This window comes from Schistocerca nitens, chromosome 11 (genome assembly GCF_023898315.1).
Source record: "Schistocerca nitens isolate TAMUIC-IGC-003100 chromosome 11, iqSchNite1.1, whole genome shotgun sequence".
Classification (NCBI taxonomy): domain Eukaryota; kingdom Metazoa; phylum Arthropoda; class Insecta; order Orthoptera; family Acrididae; genus Schistocerca; species Schistocerca nitens.
The window spans coordinates 76328852-76350594 of record NC_064624.1 but is presented as its reverse complement, the minus strand read 5'-3'; the positions used below and the strand labels follow the sequence as shown (position 1 = coordinate 76350594).

Here is a 21743-nt window from a genome sequence, read left to right as displayed (position 1 = left end):
CTGCTGCTCCAATAGTCAGATCAAAACGAATCATTTTTCACCAGCTGTACCATGTTGTCAACCAGTCTGGGCTGTGTGAAACAAAAAGAAAATTTCCTAAGTTAATGTATCCAGTGTTATCAGGTCATAGAACCCAGTTCTTTTCAGATAAGCCTGATTACTTTGTAGATTTTGTAGACAATGCAACAAACCTAAAACTATCATCCAGCTGCATTCCCAGATCACCTATGATTTGAAAAACTGGTGGAAGATGTAGGATGAAGGAAAAAAAGCAATCAACAGTAGTACTGTCCCATTAGTTATATGGAACACACATTCACTCAGGATGCAAGTGTAGAAAGTGAGTCATGATATCCGAAAGAGCTCCCTGTTTCTGTTTACATAAAGTATATTTCAAATTGTCAAATTCATCTGTATTGTACATTCATATTGCCTTTGAAACAAGTGCCAATGTTAGAAGTTGTTGTTTTGGTAACTGATCCATGCCTCTCCTTGCCTTTCTCCTCACTGCCATCTTTCAAGCAACTACTGCAACTGTGAATGTGGATACTATGATAACAGCCCTTTTTTCATAAGTGCACCTCTACACTGTCATACTCCAACTTCATCATGAAACTCCCACTTCCAAGGTATCTGAATAAGCAAGTAGTGATAGAAAACTGGTAACAATATATAAGCTGGTTTAGCTGCAATGCATTTCTCACTGTTAGAGTTGAGATAAATATGGCGAATGTCTGAGGTCAAACTGTATTGCACCTGGAAAAGAGATTTATTTAATGCAGAGGATTAGCTTTAGAAAAAGACTTATTAAAAATACTTTGCCATGTCACGAAAAACATGAAATCTGTACACTATATACAAAAAATGAAAATTTCAAGAACAAAGAAACGGAATTTTGGAATGAAATGAATAAACTCAATAAGACAAATAATGGTCAATGCCATAGCGACCATAGCAGTGAGACAAATGAAATTGAATTGAATTCACTGTCCATTAAGTTCAGTGCATTCTTCTTAACACTTGCTGATAACACAGGGATAGGAAACAGACCATCAAAAGTAGAAGCATTAGACTTACTTGACAGACATTGTATGCTCCTCTAGCTGACATGTTTTGCGTTACCACACATGAAAGATATAACAAAAATCGGTATCTTACATAAAATAATAACTCTTCTGATTATGGCTGTATTACAACCAAAGTACTAAAATTTTGAAATGACTTTGTAGCACTCCCCTCGCCCCCAGATCTTCTGCACACCATATTACTTACGAAATACTGGCATGTTCCGAAGTATCAGTCATTAGCAGAAGTTCAGTAAAGGAAGTGACCTCTAGTTGCAAGCCCCTCTACCTGCATAAAAATTTGTCAGATTGTAGTAAAATATAGACCAACGTTTGTCATGATCTTCTAACAAGAGCTCTGTTTGGCTTCCATAGAGGCTTGTGTGCAAAGAAAGTCATATATGAACTTACAACTCAGCACTGGAAGAATTAGACAAAAAATTACCCCACATGCATTTTTTGTGATGTTTCCAAAGCCTTTGAATTTTGTTGTTGTTGTCGTCCTGAAGATTGATTTGGTGCAGCTCACCATGTCCTCAAGAAATGTAACAGCTATAGTTTATCCTTGCTTTCATTCATTCAGTGTCGTGTTGACTAATTTTACAATGCCAAATAAATCAACCATGTGTATTGTAGCCCCTGCAACAACTGCAATAGCTGCTGCCCCTCGTCAGCAGCCATATGTTACTCTTCCTCGCCTTTTCAAAAAAACATCATGTTCACATCTCGAGCCTAGTGGTACTGCGCAGTGATAAGTGTAACATATGTTAAGGAAATGACAACTAGGATGGAAACTTCAAAATTTTTAGATCTCTGTGTAGAGAAGAGTTCAAACTAAACAAAAAGAAAACATTTTGGAACTCATAGAATGACTTAGTTCATTCATATTTGCAGTTCAAATCATTTCAGTTCTTGGGGAGAAACAAATCAGTAAATTCACGTGTCTTGCATATCTTAATTCAATAATGTCTTGTGGAAAAATCTTCTGGGGTAACTCAGCTTTAAGAAAAAAAGTCTTCATTGCACAAGAATATTATGTGGTGCTAACCCATGTTGGTTTTGTGGACGTATTTTTAAAGAGGTATGTATTTTTACCACTGCTTCACAGTGTATCTACTCTTTTGTGAAATTTCTTGTGAATAATCCACTACAGTCCAAAAGGAACAATGATGTAAGTACCTACAGTTCCAGAAGAAAAAATGACATAATTTCACAATAAGGGTGAGGTTATCCTTAACACATAGAAGAGTGCGCAATGCTGCCACCAGAATCTTTGATCATCTATCCAGTGACAAAAACTGTCAGTCAGACAGCTAATTTCAATAAAAACTGAAAAATTTTCTTCTTGACAATTTCTTTAGTTTCATGGAGAAATTTATATTTATCTGTTGTGTAAAGAACGGTGGCTAGGACTTACTAATATACAAACATATACACAATTTTTTTTGAAAAAAGAAAAGACCATTGTAAATGATCAGTATGTATCCATATTCACTTGTGAATGTGGAATAACTCATGGTACATTATTATTAATCTTAATGGTACAAAGGATCCATGGAACATTGAACAGACTGACTAGCCTCCACAGGTAACCTTCCTGTGGTTGCATGTACGGTGCTGCTACCTGTATTGTTAAACCATGGAAGCCACTCCACTGCATCAGTGTCTATGCTCTGTGTGAGGATATAAATTATCTAGATCTTTAAATTATACCAGGGAAACAAAAATGGAATGATGATAAAGGCATTCCCTCTAGATTTATGAAGTGATGTTATCAAAACAGGCAGCAGAGTTTCACATCAATAAATAATACTACATAAATAAGACATCATGTAGAATTTGATGCCCTAAGGTTCTAGTGTTCGGTCCACTTCTGGTATGATAGCAGTAAACAGATGAAGGGCCCAAACATGTACCACGTTGCCAGGAGGATAATAGGATGCCCTGATAACTGGTTCCCAACAGACAGCTTAACCTAAAGTAAGACGACTCATATTGTGCAGTTGCAAAAAAAGTGAGAATAACTTAAAAAGTTCCAGAAGTAAATATCAGTGGGCACTCATTACATGAAATCTTCGAAGAGCCTCTTCAAGGAGCAAGGGTATGAAGTACTTAGTTGCTAATAAATGAACTCCGTAATGGAATATGTGGTTAACAATTAATTAGAGTGAATTGTGGTATCACAACCACACTACTTGAAGAAAGAGCAATATCAATATAAAGTATTTATACCTGTGCAAGTTTCAGAATAAGAGTTCAATATATGGAGTCTGTAATAGGTTTCCAGTGGGCATTAGGCAGAACATTGAACATCCTCAGCTATTACAAAACCTTTTTAGGAAGTCCTTTAATCTATACAAATATTTGGACTGAGGGATGCAATTTCTACGTGGTTCTGTCTTTGCCGGTATGTAGGTATCGAACAGTGTTACAGAAATATTTAGTTGGAGCAACAAATAAAAACACAGTTTAGTAGTCTAAGAGGAGAGCCAATGCATTTTATTTCAAAGTAGTCACTGTCCCATTTTTAAAGTAATCCAAAGAAATATTCATAATTGTTAGTGCGAAAGGCTCGGCACTAGTCCAATTATTTATCATTAGTATACTTTACAGAAAATGTCTGCAGTGGCTTCTTTGGGGCTATTAATCTATATTTTGAGGTGTTCTTCATCCCCAAAAGTTTTTATTTCTTTCAGCTAATGTACAGATGAATGAAAGCATGAATGACATTAATTAAAATGTGAAACTTCTACAATGAGGAAAATATGTAATCTTGGGAATCATGTTTTAACTTGGCATGTGACAGTACCTCAATTTTCTCTGCCTGTAATAGGACACTTTCTGCTGATACAAAATGTAAGAATTTTCTTGTTTACAGAATCAGTGCATGTAATGCCTTTACAGTGATAGTAATGATGCTAATCAACTTCATGTCATCAAAAGTGGTTTTATTTTTCTCTGTTTCTTTTGTCACAGTTATGCATTCCTGAATTTGAGCCTCAGGCAATGAAGGAAGAGGTCAGTTACTATCATACATTAATGTCTAATACTTCTTTCTTTTCCTCATAACTCTCTCTCTCTCTCTCTCTCTCTCTCTCTCTCTCTCTCTCTCTCTGGTTTAGTTTTTATCTATGTGCATGATTATTGGTTTGAATTTTGGAGGGCAAGGAGTAGTACTCATAGACGGAATTACATTTAACTGCATGTGAAGTTTTTTTTATGCAACATAGTGAAGACGGGATGGAATTCAAAATTGCTGCAGCATATACATTGTAAGAAATGAGATATTGAATATCAGAAATATCGCAGATAAATTTCAGTAGTCTGGTTAAAATAAACTGGTAGTTGATTTTGGTCACTTGCTACTACAGCTTTGGTACATTGCTTGCTAGCTAATGCTCGGTTATAGGTGACACACAAACTTGGCCAGTAAAGTCTGTTAAGTGCTGTTACCTGTGTGTAACATGGGGCAATGTTGGAAGCAGCTGCTGTGAGGTATGACAGGAATGTGAGATGCTCTGTCAACAACTGATTTTACGTGATCCATGACTGAACTGGGGCAGATAATCTGTTTTCTAGCACTGAATTTGCACTCTTGTCCTAACCTAACAACAATATTAGATGTGCAATATAACTGAGACAACAGCAGTCAACCTGTAGCAGAACTTTTCATCACACTTGCTTTGTTCACAGCGATTAAAGCTAACCTCTGTGAGCAAATTCACCACAGAAAAAATTGTTTCAGAACTAAAAGCAAACTACTTTCTCATTTTCACCTGAACCTATCCTCACACTGGTTACATGAGCTGACATGTTACCAACAAATGAACAGTACTGGTTAGTACTTAGTTGCAGGTAATAGGTATCACAGGAAGCTTCAAAATGAAAAAAGAATTATGGAAAGGAAAAAGTCAAGGCAAATAGAGAAGTCAGTACAATGATGAAAGTAACACAGCAAAGGATTATAAAGAAGAAATTAGATTTCAACCAGCTAATTGAATAAAAGTAAAAAAAGTTGTTTTCATAAACATTCAAATATAAACAGTTTTAAAGCACTTGGCAAGATTCACCATAACCATCTATTTATGAGGCATGAAACATTAACACTATACAACATCACTGCTTATCAGTACGATGTTATATTTATGACTCTGAAGGCCAATCTTTTGGCTTAATGTAATGTTGTACAAGCCTTATCTAATTTCAGCCAACATCTGTGGTGGTGATAACTTTATATGTGGTTCTGAATTGCATCTTGTGCAAAAGGATCCAGTAGTGCTTGGTTAGTATGAAATGTGCATATTTTGTCCCCCCCCTCTCTCTCTCTCTCTCTCTCTCTCTCTCTCTCTCTCTGTGTGTGTGTGTGTGTGTGTGTGTGTGTGTGTGTGTGTGTGTGTGTTTTGATAAAATGTAAAATAAAAGATTGATACAGGATAAAGTTTCACAAGGAGTTGGAATTCAAGTGGCTGTTTGTTGTGGCAATTTGGCAGTAATGAACAGTTGAGATGTGACACTGAACACTCTGGTAGGAGGCAACCAGCTCCAGAGTGTGAAGTATCAACCAACAAGTAATTTTAGTCATACAATAGTCTTATTGTTAGTATGGGAATGCTATTCTGCAAAGTGCAGTAACCATGAGTTTAGTGACAGCTTACACATCTATTCCTTCAGAATTATATTTGAGATCCATTAATCCTTAGTTTTTAGAACAATTGAATCCTTATTCAGCACACACGTTTAAGGAAGGAAGATTAGGATTTGACATCCCATCGACAAAAAGGCCATTAGAGGCAGATCACAAGCTTAGATTGTTTAAGGAATGGGAAGGAAATCATCTGTGTCCTTTCGAATGAACCATCCCAACATTAGTCCGGATCAATTCAGGAAAATCACGAAAGATCTTATCCAGGATGATCAGATGCATATTTGAACCATAGTCTTCATGAAAGTGAATTCAGTGTTATAATCACTGCACTGCCTTGCTCAGTACTACACATTTTCTCCCCTGACAGTAGCCTTCTACTGTCAATCTGATAACGCCTGAAGGACTTCGAGAAGGAAGAATATCTGAACTGCTGTACTCAACTAAGTATACTGGTGTGTGGTGAAGATGATAAAATATTGGACCATAAATCCAAAGGTTTAAGGTAGTAGCATCAGTGCCTCTGGCAAAGTGTGAGGAATGATGAGTTCCAGCTTTGTTTTGAATCCTCACTAAACACTGATTCCCAGATAACTGGTTGGGTAAGATAGTTAAAATGTCAAAGGATGGCAAGGGCCACTTCCAGTAGGACTTGTAAAGGACTGGTGTTCAAAGTAACTTTGTGGTTAAGTTTAACATGGGGCTGCAAATTATACACTCCTGGAAATTGAAATAAGAACACCGTGAATTCATTGTCCCAGGAAGGGGAAACTTTATTGACACATTCCTGGGGTCAGATACATCACATGATCACACTGACAGAACCACAGGCACATAGACACAGGCAACAGAGCATGCACAATGTCGGCACTAGTACAGTGTATATCCACCTTTCGCAGCAATGCAGGCTGCTATTCTCCCATGGAGACGATCGTAGAGATGCTGGATGTAGTCCTGTGGAACGGCTTGCCATGCCATTTCCACCTGGCGCCTCAGTTGGACCAGCGTTCGTGCTGGACGTGCAGACCGCGTGAGACGACGCTTCATCCAGTCCCAAACATGCTCAATGGGGGACAGATCCGGAGATCTTGCTGGCCAGGGTAGTTGACTTACACCTTCTAGAGCACATTGGGTGGCACGGGATACATGCGGACGTGCATTGTCCTGTTGGAACAGCAAGTTCCCTTGCCGGTCTAGGAATGGTAGAATGATGGGTTCGATGACAGTTTGGATGTACCGTGCACTATTCAGTGTCCCCTCGACGATCACCAGTGGTGTACGGCCAGTGTAGGAGATCGCTCCCCACACCATGATGCCGGGTGTTGGCCCTGTGTGCCTCGATCGTATGCAGTCCTGAATGTGGCGCTCACCTGCACGGCGCCAAACACGCATACGACCATCATTGGCACCAAGGCAGAAGCGACTCTCATCGCTGAAGACGACACGTCTCCATTCGTCCCTCCATTCACGCCTGTCGCGACACCACTGGAGGCGGGCTGCACGATGTTGGGGCGTGAGCGGAAGACGGCCTAACGGTGTGCGGGACCGTAGCCCAGCTTCATGGAGACGGTTGCGAATGGTCCTCGCCGATACCCCAGGAGCAACAGTGTCCCTAATTTGCTGGGAAGTGGCGGTGTGGTCCCCTATGGCACTGCGTAGGATCCTACGGTCTTGGCGTGCATCCGTGCGTCACTGCGGTCCGGGGCCAGGTCGATGGGCACGTGCACCTTCCGCCGACCACTGGCGACAACATCGATGTACTGTGGAGACCTCACACCCCACGTGTTGAGCAATTCGGCGCTACGTCCACCCGGCCTCCCGCATGCCCACTATACGCCCTCGCTCAAAGTCCGTCAACTGCACATACGGTTCACGTCCACGCTGTCGCGGCATGCTACCAGTGTTAAAGACTGCAATGGAGCTCCGTATGCCACGGCAAACTGGCTGACACTGACGGCGGCGGTGCACAAATGCTGCGCAGCTAGCGCCATTCGACGGCCAACACCGCGGTTCCTGGTGTGTGCGCTGTGCCGTGTGTGTGATCATTGCTTGTACAGCCCTCTCGCAGTGTCCGGAGCAAGTATGGTGGGTCTGACACACCGGTGTCAATGTGTTCTTTTTTCCATTTCCAGGAGTGTAGTATGACCTTAGATGTTTCACATCTGCTGGGGAACTACCAGATGTGAGTTAGTTACATGTTCCATTGATTGTTCACTTGATTTCCATTAAAATAATACACAATATATGTCTGTTGTTGACATTAAAACAGTGTTAAAAACTGTAGGGCTCACTTAATACGCAGTGCTGAGAGTGAGAGTATGCAGTACTGAGAGTGGGTGGAAGTAGAATATTGATAGTAGCAAGATGTTTAGAACAGGTTCTATTGTTTACTAAAATGACAGGGTAAATGTGGTGAAATATATTTGTAGCAGTAGGTAACAATTTTAAATCAATGGTATGCAAAGAGGTATGAGTGTGATTAACATTCATAACTGGGATAAAAGTTGTAATTGAATTCTTCAGTCAGCCATCAGTCGGCCACAAAAATAACTTATAGCTTCTAACAAAACCCCTGTTTACTAGAACAAATGTATCCAAGTCATGTCAAAAAACAGGTAAGGAGCTGTTAATTGTCCCTCTGAGATTCTTGGTATATGGACATTGGGAAGATACTCAAGAAACTGTGCAGTAGATACAGAACATAAGATAATTGTTGTTAATCTTGAAAGTCAATGTATTAGTGAATTGTGGTTGATGAAATCTCAAGCTTTTTGCAGATAATGAAGCTTTCTATAAAAGGGTCTATCTGGTAAAAATTCACTAATAACTGGTCAAATCTTGCCAAAATATAAACCAGATGCAAAGACTGACAACTAGCTCTTCTTAACATAAATTACGCGAAGTTGTGCAATTTATGAAAAGTAAAACTGTGGTATGCTTTGACTTCAGGCTCAGTGAATCTCAGATAATCATACCACACAAATATCTTGGAAATAGGAAATGGAGCAACTACATAGGCTTAATTGCAGGTAAAGCAATTTTTGTTTTACAATACATGATAAGCTAGTGACAAACTGCAGTTTGTAGAAAAAACAAATATGCATGCAAATCACTTGGAAAAACCTCTACTTCTTGATATCAAGTGAGGTGATGCATTGGTTAATGCACTGGATGTAGGTTGTCAGTGATTTTCCTAAATTGCTTAAGTCAAATGTCGATATTATGAGAAGGAAAGTTGCTACTCACCATATAGCAGAGATGGTGAGTCATAGATAGGCACAACAAAAAGACTTTCACACTAAAGCTTTCAGCACGTGGCCTTCATCTCTCTCTCTCTCTCTCTCTCTCTCTCTCTCTCTCTCTCTCTCTCTCACACACACACACACACACACACACACACACACACACACAAATGCAGTTTCATGCAGCTGGTGTGTGTGGTGTGGGGGGGGGGGGGCTGTGCACGGGTGCGGCCACATAATTGGGTCTATTGTTGACTGTGGACATTGGTCGAAAGCTGTTGGTGTGGAAGTCCTCTTGTCATGCCTATCAGTGAAGCAGCACCTCCACTGTATGGTGAGTAGCAACTTTCCTTCTCATAATATTGTTACATTCCATCCTGGATATTCCTAAGTCAAATGTCAATATGATTGCTTTGAAACAGAATGGCCAATTTCCGTCCTTGTCCTTAATTAATTTGAGCTTGTATTCCATCTCTAATAACATTGTTATCCAAAGGAAATCAAGCTCTGATCTGCCTTCCTGAATTGCTTCCTTCCTTCCTTTCTTCCTTCCTTCATACTTAAGTGTGTTGGACCCACATCTGGTCAGACTACATAGAGAGACTGATCATGTACAGAGAAGGTTAGTGACAATTGTCAAAGGCTTGTACCACTGACAAAAAGTGTAACACAAATTTTGGTAGATCTTAACTGGTGGACACACAAAGAAAAAATGCCATACAACTTGTGACCATCTAGAAAGAAAAGTTTCACCCATTAATTGGAAAGCTGGAGAGTACTCGGGATGGCTGGCTGTTGTGGCGAAGCAGTTCTAGGAGCTTCAGTCTGTAACCGCGCTGCTACTGCGGTCGAGGGTTCGAATCCTGCATCCTGCATCGGGTATCGCTGTGTGTGATGTCCTTTGGTTGGTTAGGTTTAAGTCAGGCTGTTCCAACCGAGCTCCAGGGAGCCGGAGTGCTCTGGAGCGTTCACTGCGACAGCTCGGAGCCCGTGTGGAGGGGGAATGCGAACTCACTGCCCCCTGGTCGCATGCAGCTGCAAGTGAGGCAATAATCTGTTACAAAATTGTTGAGGCTTTCGTGGCCACTTGTTGACAAACTGCCTATTGGCCTCTGTCTCAGGTTCATCTAATGATTTTTCTGACGTTTCGCCAGCACGAGTGGCTGGCATTGTCAAAGCTTCACCCTCCATTGCCGGTGGTGAACTGGAGCAGAGCTCGCAGGCGCAGACTATATGTACCTGGCGCGCCAACGTCTGAGGGCTTCTCCGCGGTCATTTCCGGTGCGGTTCTCCTCTTGCTACCTGCGACGGTCGTTCGCTGCAGTACGGGAAGCCAGGATCCGTTTACCTTAAGGCTTTCTTCTTTCTTGTTCAAACTGTTCGCGTGTTTTTGTATTTCTACAGCTTCTCTGAACAAGCGCATGAGATAGTGGTTCTCTACAGCCAGAACTTCCGTGTCGGCGAATTTTATTACGTGGTCGGTCTCATTCAGTGCGTGTTCTGCCACGGCCGATTTCTCCACCTGCCCCAACCTGCAATGTCGCTTATGCTCCTTGATCCTGCTGTTGAAACCGACAAGGAAGATCAAAGAGTGTCTTAGATCGACGAAGGAGAAAAGAGACCCACTTGCAATGTCGGGAATATACCGCATACCTTGCACATGCGGAAAAGTTTATGTCGGTATGACTGGACGATCCATTAACACCAGGATCAAGGAGCATAAGCGACATTGCAGGTTGGGGCAGGTGGAGAAATCGGCCGTGGCAGAACACGCACTGAATGAGACCGACCACGTAATAAAATTCGCCGACACAGAAGTTCTGGCTGTAGAGAAGCACTATCACACGCGCTTGTTCAGAGAAGCTGTAGAAATACAAAAACACGCGAACAGTTTGAACAAGAAAGAAGAAAGCCTTAAGGTAAACGGATCCTGGCTTCCCGTACTGCAGCGAACGACCGTCGCAGGTAGCAAGAGGAGAACCGCACCGGAAATGACAGCGGAGAAGCCCTCGGACGTTGGCGCGCCAGGTACATATAGTCTGCGCCCGCGAGCTCGGCTCCAGTTCACCACCGGCAATGGAGGGTGAAGCTTTGACAATGCCAGCCACTCGTGCTGGCGAAACGTCAGAAAAATCATTAGATGAACGTCGGCCAAAGAACCCGAGACAGAGGCCAATAGGCAGTTTGGCAATAATCTGTGTTCAATGACAGCTATGACTAGCTGTGGGAGCCCTGTACCTCTATTGGAGGATCACTTTCTATTCATTGAGAGGGATGGACTTCTGCAGTGTCTTGTACGTCATAAAGTATTTAATTCTGCAAAGAGGTACAATATACGACAACATTATACACGTCTTCATGCAGCGCACTACGATCAGGTAGAAGGCATTGCACGCAGAGAACTGGTAGCCAGGCTTAAGAACGACATACCAGGAGACGTAAGTTTAAAAACAGTTTCGTTATACGGATGGTATCAAAACATGCAACATAGTTCATGTTCTGTAATGCGTTTATAATTTTCAGGTGAATGAGAGCGGAGAAAACACTAATGAATTTGCAATTCAAGCAAGTTACAGGGTTGCTCACATCATTTCAATGAGTTGCAAGCCATTTTCGCTGGGACCACTCGTAAAATCGTGCATGGTAGCAGTTGGAGAATGTTTATTTCCAAGAGAGGTGCAGGCAATTGAAGGGGTTTACCTGTCGAAGCAAACAATGTTTCATCGAATCCTGGACATGGAAGCAGATTTAGAAACACAGCTCAGGAAAAAGGTGGAGAGCTTTGTTGCATTTTTGCTAGCGATTGATGAAAGCACCGACATATTGGACTGTGCTCAGATTGCAGTCTTCGTGCGTGGTGTCGACATGGAGCTGCAAGTAACTGAAGAACTCTTGGATTTGGTACCACTTGATTACACTGCAACAGGACGTGACATTTTTTAAGCTGTTTTTGAGTCAGTGGGCAATATGAATTTGCCATGGGATAAGATCCATTCTGTAGTGACAGACGGTGCACCACAAATGATTGGGCGTCACCAAGGTTTTGCTTCTTGTTTGAGAAATAAACTCGGGGACAAATTCAAGAAAGACATTTTGACTTTTCATTGTTTTATTCACCAAGAGGCACTGTGTGTTGGAACAGTAGAGCTAGGTGGTGTAATGAAAGATGTCATGAAGTGTGTGAATTTTGTGCGGCGTCACAGTACGAATCATCGCCAATTCAAAGGATTCCTGAAAGATATGGAAGCGAAGTATGGGGATATACCTTACCACAGTACAATTCGTTGGCTGAGTTGGGGAAAAGTTCTTAATGTTTTCTTTGCCATTCGTGAGGAAATATCCCTTTCTCTCGAAATGAAAGGGGAAGAAATGCGTTGTCTGAAAGATTTAAAATGGATATCAGACCTGGCATTCCTAGCTGACATAACTATGCATCTGAATAATTTAAATCTGTTATTGCAAGGCAAAGGCCACCTAATCGTTGACATGCACAACCAGATCAAAGCATTCATGGAAAAGTTATGTTTATTTGAGAGGCAGATGAGTAATGGACATTTAATGTTCTTCAGTCATATTGCTTCTTTAAACTACCTGAAGGTACTACTTTCGGTGATTACCAAGCAAAGTTAAAGCAGCTCATCATGTCATTTGAAACACAATTCCGAGACCTCATTAGTTTTTGAAATGGAACTTAAGGTGTTCAGCATTCCTTTTTTGGTTTTCCCCGATGACTTGTCATTGTCACTTCAGTTGGAGTTCATCGATTTGCAAGATTGAACTTTGTTGATGGAGAGATACTACAACACGTTGGATTTGTCACCATGGTATCGTTCATTACAGCAAAAAACATTTCCCGAGTTTCGCAACAATGCCGCTCAGATCATGTGCATGTTTGGATCAACGTATTGTTGTGGGCAGCTTTTCTCAGCAATGAAAAGAGTGAAAAGTAAAGAATGATCGTTTCTTCAGGATGCAACAATGAAGGCCATCCTCCGCTTTAACACTGCGAACACTTTGTCGCCTGATATTTCCAATCTTGTAATGAACAGAAAATATCAAGCTACAGAGGCCCAATAAATTTAATATGCAATTTCTTGTAAAACAGTTGTTTCTTATTTATTTCCTGTGCATCGTATTTCCTGGTGTAGCATGTCACCATGCCTTAGCAGCTAAGAGTATGAGGTTGTTGATCTTGTGAGACGCAGCTGGTAGATCAAAATGCTTGCCTTCCCACCTGCCTCAGTCAGCCGTGCCATGTGCCGGCGTGGTGGCCCAGTTGAATGGTGACAGCGAGCGAAACGGCTCCCTGGAGCAGGGAGCGCTCCGCGGCTCACAATGTAGCCAACAAGCTGGAACAGCCTGCTTTAAGTTGTTCTAAGCGTAGGGGACTGACAACCTCAGATGTTAAGTCCCATAGTGCTCAGAGCCATTTTTTAAGTACTCGGGATCTTAATTTTTACAAGAAGTTAAAAGCCTGAGAATACTCGTCTATCGTTACGTCGAATCAGTTACAGATGTGGTCACAACAGAGCACAAGAATGCTACTGAGATAATATTCACAGTGTCTTGAAACCCCCGTTGGCCAGCTGCAGTCAGAGTTAGAGGGGGAGAGATTCTAGTTGCCATTTGCTTTTGCTGTGTACAGATGTTGTTATGTGTCTGGTCCCCCCCCCCCTCCCCATTATGGAGAGTGATGAAGAATTTGACATAGAATTTAGTGGATCAGAAAGTGACTCTTCAGTCACTGACAGTGTTAGTGAAGCGATGACAGATCAAGAAAGTGACTCAAGCGATGTTAGTTTTTCCAGCATCAGAAAAAATATGAAATATAAACGGCTGCAGAATTGCCTCTTGCACATCCGCAATTTTTGTTTACTGGAACATCTTCAGACTTCGCACAGAATGACTCCAGATGTGGTGCAATATGTAAGTAAAATAATGGGCAGTGAGTTAGTCAATATAGTAGTTACTGAGAGTAATAGATATACTCGAGATAAGAACATTACTGGCTGGAAGGACACAAACAGTGATCAAATAAGGATCTTCTTTAGTATACTACTGTTACAAAGTACTAAGATCAAACCAAACTACCAGATGTATTGATCTAAACCTCCACTATTTGCAGCTCCAATATTTCACTGGTTACTTAGCTGCAATCTTTGATACTAAAGAAATGCTTTCATTTTTCAGACAACTCAAGTTATGACCCTGCTAGCTGTACAAACCTAAAGCTAAACAAAATCTGGCCCCTTTTAGAACATATCGATAACAAATTCAAAATTATTTGTACTCCTGAGAGGGATGCCACCATAGATGAGTCTTATGTTACATAAAGGGAGATTAGGTAGGTTTCAGTATCTAGCTACCACTAACGAGAGAAAGATATGGAATAGACCTACATGTTGTGTGATTTGAAGTCTGACAATGAGTAGTCTGTAATTATATATACAGATAAGAGCACGATATTTGATGGTGAATAGAAGGATGTGCCCAATCATGTCATAAAGTATTGACCCTAATGAAACCACTTCTCAACAAGAGCTACTGCCTTACAGTTGATAATTTCTGCACCTCTCTGCTACTATAAGATCTCCTTATTGCTAAGAAAACTGACGTGACCCTGTGAAACCTTCTATAAAACATATTCCACTGAACTTTTGTATTAATAAATTGAACAATGGAGATATTGTTGCATTTCAGAGGGATAAAGTTACAGTAAATAGATGGAAAGACAAGCATGATGTGCATTTTTTGAGCACTATCTGCAATGCAAAAATTCAAAATGCAAATATAAGGTGCAAACATTTAATAAAACAGCAGCAGTCATAGCATATAACAACCTAGTGGGAGGAGTGGGTAAAGTTGCCCAGCATATATCAGACAATTCAGTAACACAAAAAGAGGGATAAATACCACAAAAATATTTTTCCATCTACTTAAACTAGCTCTTTGGAATTCAATCAGATGGTGCAACAAATCTGGAGGAACAAGGAGTGCTCTTGGCAGTGACTGAGAAGATGACAATTGAACATCACAGGAAGAAATTATCTTAAAAATAGCTGGTTGTTCATCCATGAGCAGCAGTCCTTTTTGTCCAGCTGACCATCAAAGCAGAATCCTACCAGATGATGTGGGATTTAGAGCCGGGTTCCTGATGCAAATGGGAAGAAAAATGAGAGGGACTCGTGGTATATGTGTGAAGGTAGTGATGTACCTCTATGTGTTGTACGATGCTTCAGAGCCTTTCACACAGCCACAATCATATGAAGATAATTGTTGTGAAAAAGTGTATTATTGTAATTTTTGTTGTTTATCAAAAACTCTACAGAAAGTTTCGAAAGAGATTTGGTGAAAATACTCCGTCCTAAGACAGAGTTAGTTTTTAAAATAGCAAGTATAGTGGGGGTTTTAATATAGCGACTTTTTACCAGTTTTCAATTGCCCTTTAAGTCAATAATTCGCCAAACTACTGTTTGAAATAATCTATAATCATAATAGAGTTGAACATAAACAGTTAAAAAAAAACTGCAAATTTTTGTATCCATTTCTACAGAAAACTTGTTTAGTTAAGGTGTTAAGAATGTCTTTCTATGTAGAAACTATGAATATTCCTCAGCTCCATAAACAACTATTGTGCAGAAATTGTACAGACAAAATTAATGAAATACCAGCTTGCACAGAGGTGTGTAAGCAGACATTCTTCCTAAAATCCATCTGTGAATGGAACAGGAAGAAAGTGTAATATATGATGTAGTAAAAAGTATTTTCTGTCATAAATGTGACAGTGATTTGCAAAGTGTAGGTGCAGGTATACCTGTAGTTATCAGCAGGCCATGAATTTTCTTCTTCTTCTTCTTCTTCTTCTTCTTCTATTTCTTCTTCTTCTTGGCTGTTAAGTCCAATTGTTCAGTGCCTCTATGATCAGTGGTTAGTTTCTGTTTGTTGCTCCATCTGTTTTTTGGTCTACCTTTGATCTTTTCCAATTGGTCACAAATTTATCACCTAGTTTCATTCAGTATTGTGACATGATCTTTCTATTTAGTTCTGTACTGTTTTATCTGTCCAGTTGTGTTTTTAAGTACTTATCCTTGTGTGATAGTTGTACTCATAATCATATCATACACTCAAAGCTATCTAAACTTCTTAAAAACCATATTTCTACAGCTTATAAGCTTTGTTCATTTTCAGCTATTGTTGTTAAAGTCTCACACCATAAAATATTTATTATTAAATATCAAATATGCTAAATACATTCAGTTAAATCTTCCATACATTTATTCATGCTTTTTAAAGGTTTAATGTAGTTAAACTGCTAAGATTGCAAAAGTGCTAATGAAAACTAAAGCTGCTTTGGCATTGTGAGTAGTGAGGTCTATATTTTCACTTGGGGATTGAACATAACCTCAACATATTTTGTGGATACAATCAAAATTAGTTACATCTCCTTTTATGAGATATACATAGTGTATTTCTCACATGAATGATTTCAGTAACCCAGCTTCCAATTAAGTGGCAATTAGAAGTAGAATATTTTCCCATTGAATTCTGAAAGTTAGAACAAGAATGAAAATCCATGATATTATATGGAAATGGTGACAAAGAAAAAACTGCTTGTATTCCGTGTTATCAAGTAATCCAAAGAGAACATTGATAGTTATAAATACATTTTTATTCAACCACCATTATCTGAGTCCATACACTGTGAACCACTGTGAAGTGCATGGCAGAGGGTACAAAATATTCAGACTAATTTTAATCCTTTCATGTATGGAACATACGAAAAATGGTTGCATCAATTCATCTGTGCTCACTGTTGTCTAATCTTGTCCTGGCAAAGTCATTGGAAGAGATGTTCACAAAAATCTCAGAATTGAAGGTGGTATGCTGTAGGCCCTTACAGTTTTCTCTGTCCCATATGTGTGAGATCCCTTGTTAGTCCCATTGGGTATAGGTCCCACACGTTTCAGCAGTCTAGGATCCATATCTCAGATGATAGCTCCTACAAAATGCATACGAGGTGTGGCTAGAAAAAAACCGGACTAGTACTGATGAAACAATAAAACGAATGCAATAAGGCTGAAAGTCGCGTGGCCTGTCACGTGACTCTTGCTCCGCCTACTGCTCGAGTTTCATCTGCCTCCTGCACTCAGTCTGCCCGTGGCGTCTGTTTTAAGTAGTTGACGTTTTGTCTGTGCATTGGAAAATGTTGAGTGTACAGAAAGAACAGCGTGTTAACATCAAATTTTGTTTCAAACTAGGAAAATCTGCAAGTGAAACGTTTGTAATGTTACAACAAGTGTACGGCGATGATTGTTTATCGCGAACACAAGTGTTTGAGTGGTTTAAACGATTTAAAGATGGCTGCGAAGACACCAGTGATGACACTCGCACTGGCAGACCATTGTCAGCAAAAACTGATGCAAACATTGAAAAAATCGGTAAACTTGTTCGACAAGATCGCCGTTTAACAATCAGAGCAGTGTCTGAGTTAACAGGAGTTGACAAGGAAAGTGTTAGGCAGATTCTTCATGAAAGTTTCAACATGAACAAAGTGTGTTCAAAAATGGTTCCAAAGTGTCTCACAATTGAACAGAAGGAATGCCGAAGAATGATTTGTTCTGACATCCTGGAAAACATTGAAAGTGATCCCACCTTCTTACAAAATGTTATTACTTGCGATGAATCGTGGTTTTTTACTTACGATCCCGAAACTAAACACCAATCGATGCATTGGAAAACTCCTGGTTCTCCACGACAAAAAAAAGCATGAATGTCAAAATCGAAATTCAAGGCAATGATGATTGTTTTTTTTTTTTGACATCAAAGGGATTGTGCACATTGATTGGGCACCAGAGGGACAAACAGTGAATCAGCATTACTACATTAGCGTCCTGGCTACCCTACGTGAGCGAGTACGGAGAAAACGGAACGATTTGTGGAGAAAAAAGTCATGGATCCTTCACCAAGACAATGCCCCAGCTCACAGTGCGTTGTCAGTGAAGACGTCTTTGGCAAAACACAACATTCCCATCTTAGATCATCCACCCTACTCACCTGATTTGGCCCCCTGTGACTTTTTTCTTTTCCCTAAAGTCAAGTCAGCTTTGAAAGGAACTAGATTTGAGACTGTTGAAGCAGTAAAAGAAAAAGCGACGGAAGTAATGTATGGACTTACCGAAAATGATCTGCAGCATTGCTATGAACAGTGGAAAATTCGTATGGAGCGGTGTAGAGACTGAGGAGGAGAGTACATTGAAGGAGATAACATGAAATTGTAAATAATTGTAAATAAATGTTTTTTCCAGCATCAGTCCGGTTTTTTTCTAGCCGCACCTCGTAGTACTAGTGTGTGTGTGTGTGTGTGTGTGTGTGTGTGTGTGTGTGTGTGTGTGTGTGTGTGTGTGTGTTTTTCTGCCCTTGGAGGACTGTTGTTTCCCTGAAAGGTCTGTCACATTTCTACCATTGGGGTTCCCAGTAATGAAGTAATGAACAAACCATTCTTCAGTACACGTGTGAAACATCAGGAAGATTTTCCCCAGTTCCAGCTGATGAAGTGGATTTCACGGGTATGAATATTCTATCAACACCTTATACCTGTTGTTAAGGTGTATAGGAATTGCATGACAACAGCATTTATGGTGAATATTGGTGGGGAGGCACACAGCTGCAAGTGTGTGCTCACACATTGAACAATGTCACGACAAACCCTGCCGGCTGGCCTCCTGGAAGATCACAGCAGTGATGACCCAACAGGGCACAGTAAAACATAACAGGCTTTCATCGCTGCAATTGTGTAACGTAACTTCTTACTGTACCCAGTGTTGAGCGAGATGTGTAACTCTTCTTCGCTGAATTTTCTCTATGTATAATATCTGGGTGTTTCAATGTATGTGAGGCACTGTGTGTGTTGTTAATCACTAAATGGCGAAGCCAAAAGAGTGTACTTGCTTTAAAAAATTACTCATTGCCTCACACTCTCTCAAAGACTGACACAATACTGACTTCAAAGCCTGGATAAATACTGGTTTTCTTATGACTACTGCCACTGGTCCTCAAATATGTTTTAACAATATGAAGTTAGATCATACATTGTTACAATCAGGCTTTTTAAAGTTTACAGTTAAGTTTTAATTCAGTTTCTGAAATTGGTTATACAATTTGGTTGTACTATGTTACAGTATTTATGAAACAGTTGTTGTTGTTCTGGTCTTCAGTCCAGAGACTGGTTTGAAGCAGCTCTCCATGCTACTCTATCCTGTGCAAGCTTCTTCATCTCCCAATACCTACTGCAATCTACATCCTTCTAAATCTGCTTAGTGTAATCATATCTTGAAATTTCTCTTCTTCAGAAATGCTTCCCTTTCCATTGCCAGGCTACATTTTATATCCTCTGTACCTCGACCCTCATCAGTTATTTTGCTCCCCAAATAGCAAAACTCATTTACTACTTTGTGTCTCATTTCCAAATCTAATTCCCTCAGCATCACCCCACTTAGTTCAACTACATTCCATTATCCTCGTTTTGCTTTTGTTGATGTTCATCTCGTATCCTCCTTTCACGACATTGTCCATTCCGTTCAACTGCTCTTCCAGGTCCTTTGCAGTCTGTGACAGAATCGGTGAACCTCAGAGTTTTTATTTCTTCTCCATGGATTTTAATTCCTACTCCAAATTTTTATTTCGTTTCTTTTACTGCTTGCTCAGTATACGGATTGAATAACAACAGGAACAGGCTACAACCCTGTCTCACTCCCTTCCCGACCACTGCTTCCCTTTCATGTCCCTCGACTCTTATAACTGCCATCTGGTTTCTGTAGAAATAGTAAATAGCCTTTCGCTCCCTGTCCACTTCAGAATTAAGAAGAGAGTATTCCAGTCAACATTGTTAAAAACTTTTTCTAAGTCTACAAATTCTAGAAATGTAGGTTTGCCTTTCCTTAATCTATCTTCTAAGGTAAGTCGTAGGGTCAGTATTCCCTCACATGTTCCAACATTTCTACGAAATCCAAACTGATCTTCCCTGAGGTCGGCTTCTACCAGTTTTTCTATTCGTCTATAAAGAATTTGTGTTAGTATTTTGCAGCCATGACTTATTTAACTGATAGTTTGGTAATTTTCACATCTGTCAACACTTGCATTCTTTGGGATTTGAATTATTATATTCTTCTTGTAGTTTGAGGGTATTTCGCCTGTCTCATTAATCTTGCTCACCAGATGATACAGTTTTGTGAGGGGTGGCTCTCCCAAGGCTATCAGTAGTTGTAATAGGGTGTTGTCTACTCTCGGGGTCTTGCTTCGGCTTAGGTCTTTCAGTGTTCTGTCAAACTCTTCATGCAGTATCATATATCTCATTTCATCTTCAGCCTCTTCCATTTCCACAATATTGTCCTCAAGTACGTCACCCTTGTATAAAGACCCTCTCTATGCTTCCACCATTATGCTTTTTCTTCTTTGCTTAGAACCGGGTTTCCATGTGAGCTCTTGATATTCGTACAAGTGGTTCTCTTTTCTCCCAAGGTCTCATTAATTTTCCTGTAGGCAGTATCTATCTTACCCCTAGTGAGATACGCCTCTACATCCTTACATTTGTCCTCTAGCCATTCCTGCTTAGCCATTTTGCACTTCCTGTTGATCTCATTTTTGAGATGTTTGTATTCCTTTTTGCCTCCTTCATTTACTGCATTTTTATATTTTCTCCTTTCATCAATTAAATTTAATACATCTTCTGTTACCCAAGGATTTCTACTTCCCCTCATCTTTTTACCTACTTGATCCTGTGCTGCCTTCACTGTTTCATCTCTCAAATCTATCCATTCTTCTTCTACTGTATTTCTTTCCCCCATCCTTGTCAATCATTCACTAATGCTCTCCCTGAAACTGTCTACAACCTCTGGTTTAGTCAGTTTATCCAGGTTCCATCACCTTAAATTCCCATCATTTTGCAGTTTCTTCAGTTCTAATCTACAGTTCATAACCAATAGATTGTGGTCAGAGCCCACATCTGCCCCTGGAAATGTCTTACAATTTAAAACCTGGTTCATAAATCTCTGCCTGGCAATTATATAATCTGTCTGAAACATTCCAATATCTCCAGGCCTCTTCCATGTATACAACCTTCGTTCATGATTCTTGAACCAAGTGTTAGCCATGAATAACTTATGCTCTGTGCAAAATTCTACGAGGGGGCTTCCTCTCTCATTTCATATTCCCATTCCATATTCAACTACTTCACTTCCTTCTCCTTTTCCTACTATTGAATTACAGTCATCCATGACTATTAAATTTTCATCTATGTTCACTATCTGAAGAATTTCTTTCATCTTATCATACATTTCAGCAATTTCTTCGCCACCTGAGGAGCTAGTTGGCATATAAACTTGTACTACTGGTGTAGGCATGGGCTTCATGTCATGGCCGCAATAATGTGTTGATTATGCTGCTTGTTGTAGCTTACCCTCACTCCTATTTTTTAATTCATTATTAAACCTGCTTCTGCATTACCCCAATTTGATTTTGTATTTATAAGACTCCCACTATATCTAACTTTAACCTATCCATTTCCCTTTAAAATTTTCTAACCTACCTGCCTGATCAAGGGATCTGACATTCCACGCTCCAATCTGTAGAATACCAGTTTACTTTCTCCTGATAACGATGTCCCCATGAGCAGCAACTTTGCCCCAAGTGGTACACAGCCCGGCTGTCGACAGGCGGCAGTTGGATTTTCGGATACTGGTTAGTCCAGGTTAGCACGGCAAAGAATATCTAAGATCTCTGGTAAATTTCACTACAAGC

General features: G+C 40.2%; 2 protein-coding genes across 6 annotated transcripts in view; both read left to right on the top strand.

Annotated features, from left to right (window-relative positions):
* Positions 1 to 21743, top strand: part of LOC126212861 (zinc finger protein 83-like) — a 1762073-nt gene that overhangs the window by 66500 nt on the left and 1673830 nt on the right. The gene's annotated exons all lie outside the window — the stretch shown is intronic.
* The window catches only part of LOC126212867 (zinc finger protein 726-like), a 196359-nt gene that overhangs the window by 65842 nt on the left and 108774 nt on the right, over positions 1 to 21743 (top strand). For both annotated transcript variants that reach the window (XM_049940355.1, XM_049940357.1), the window contains exon 5: positions 4041 to 4082. In XM_049940355.1, the coding sequence (XP_049796312.1) occupies positions 4041 to 4082 (42 nt within the window). The remainder of the gene's footprint in view (positions 1 to 4040; positions 4083 to 21743) is intronic.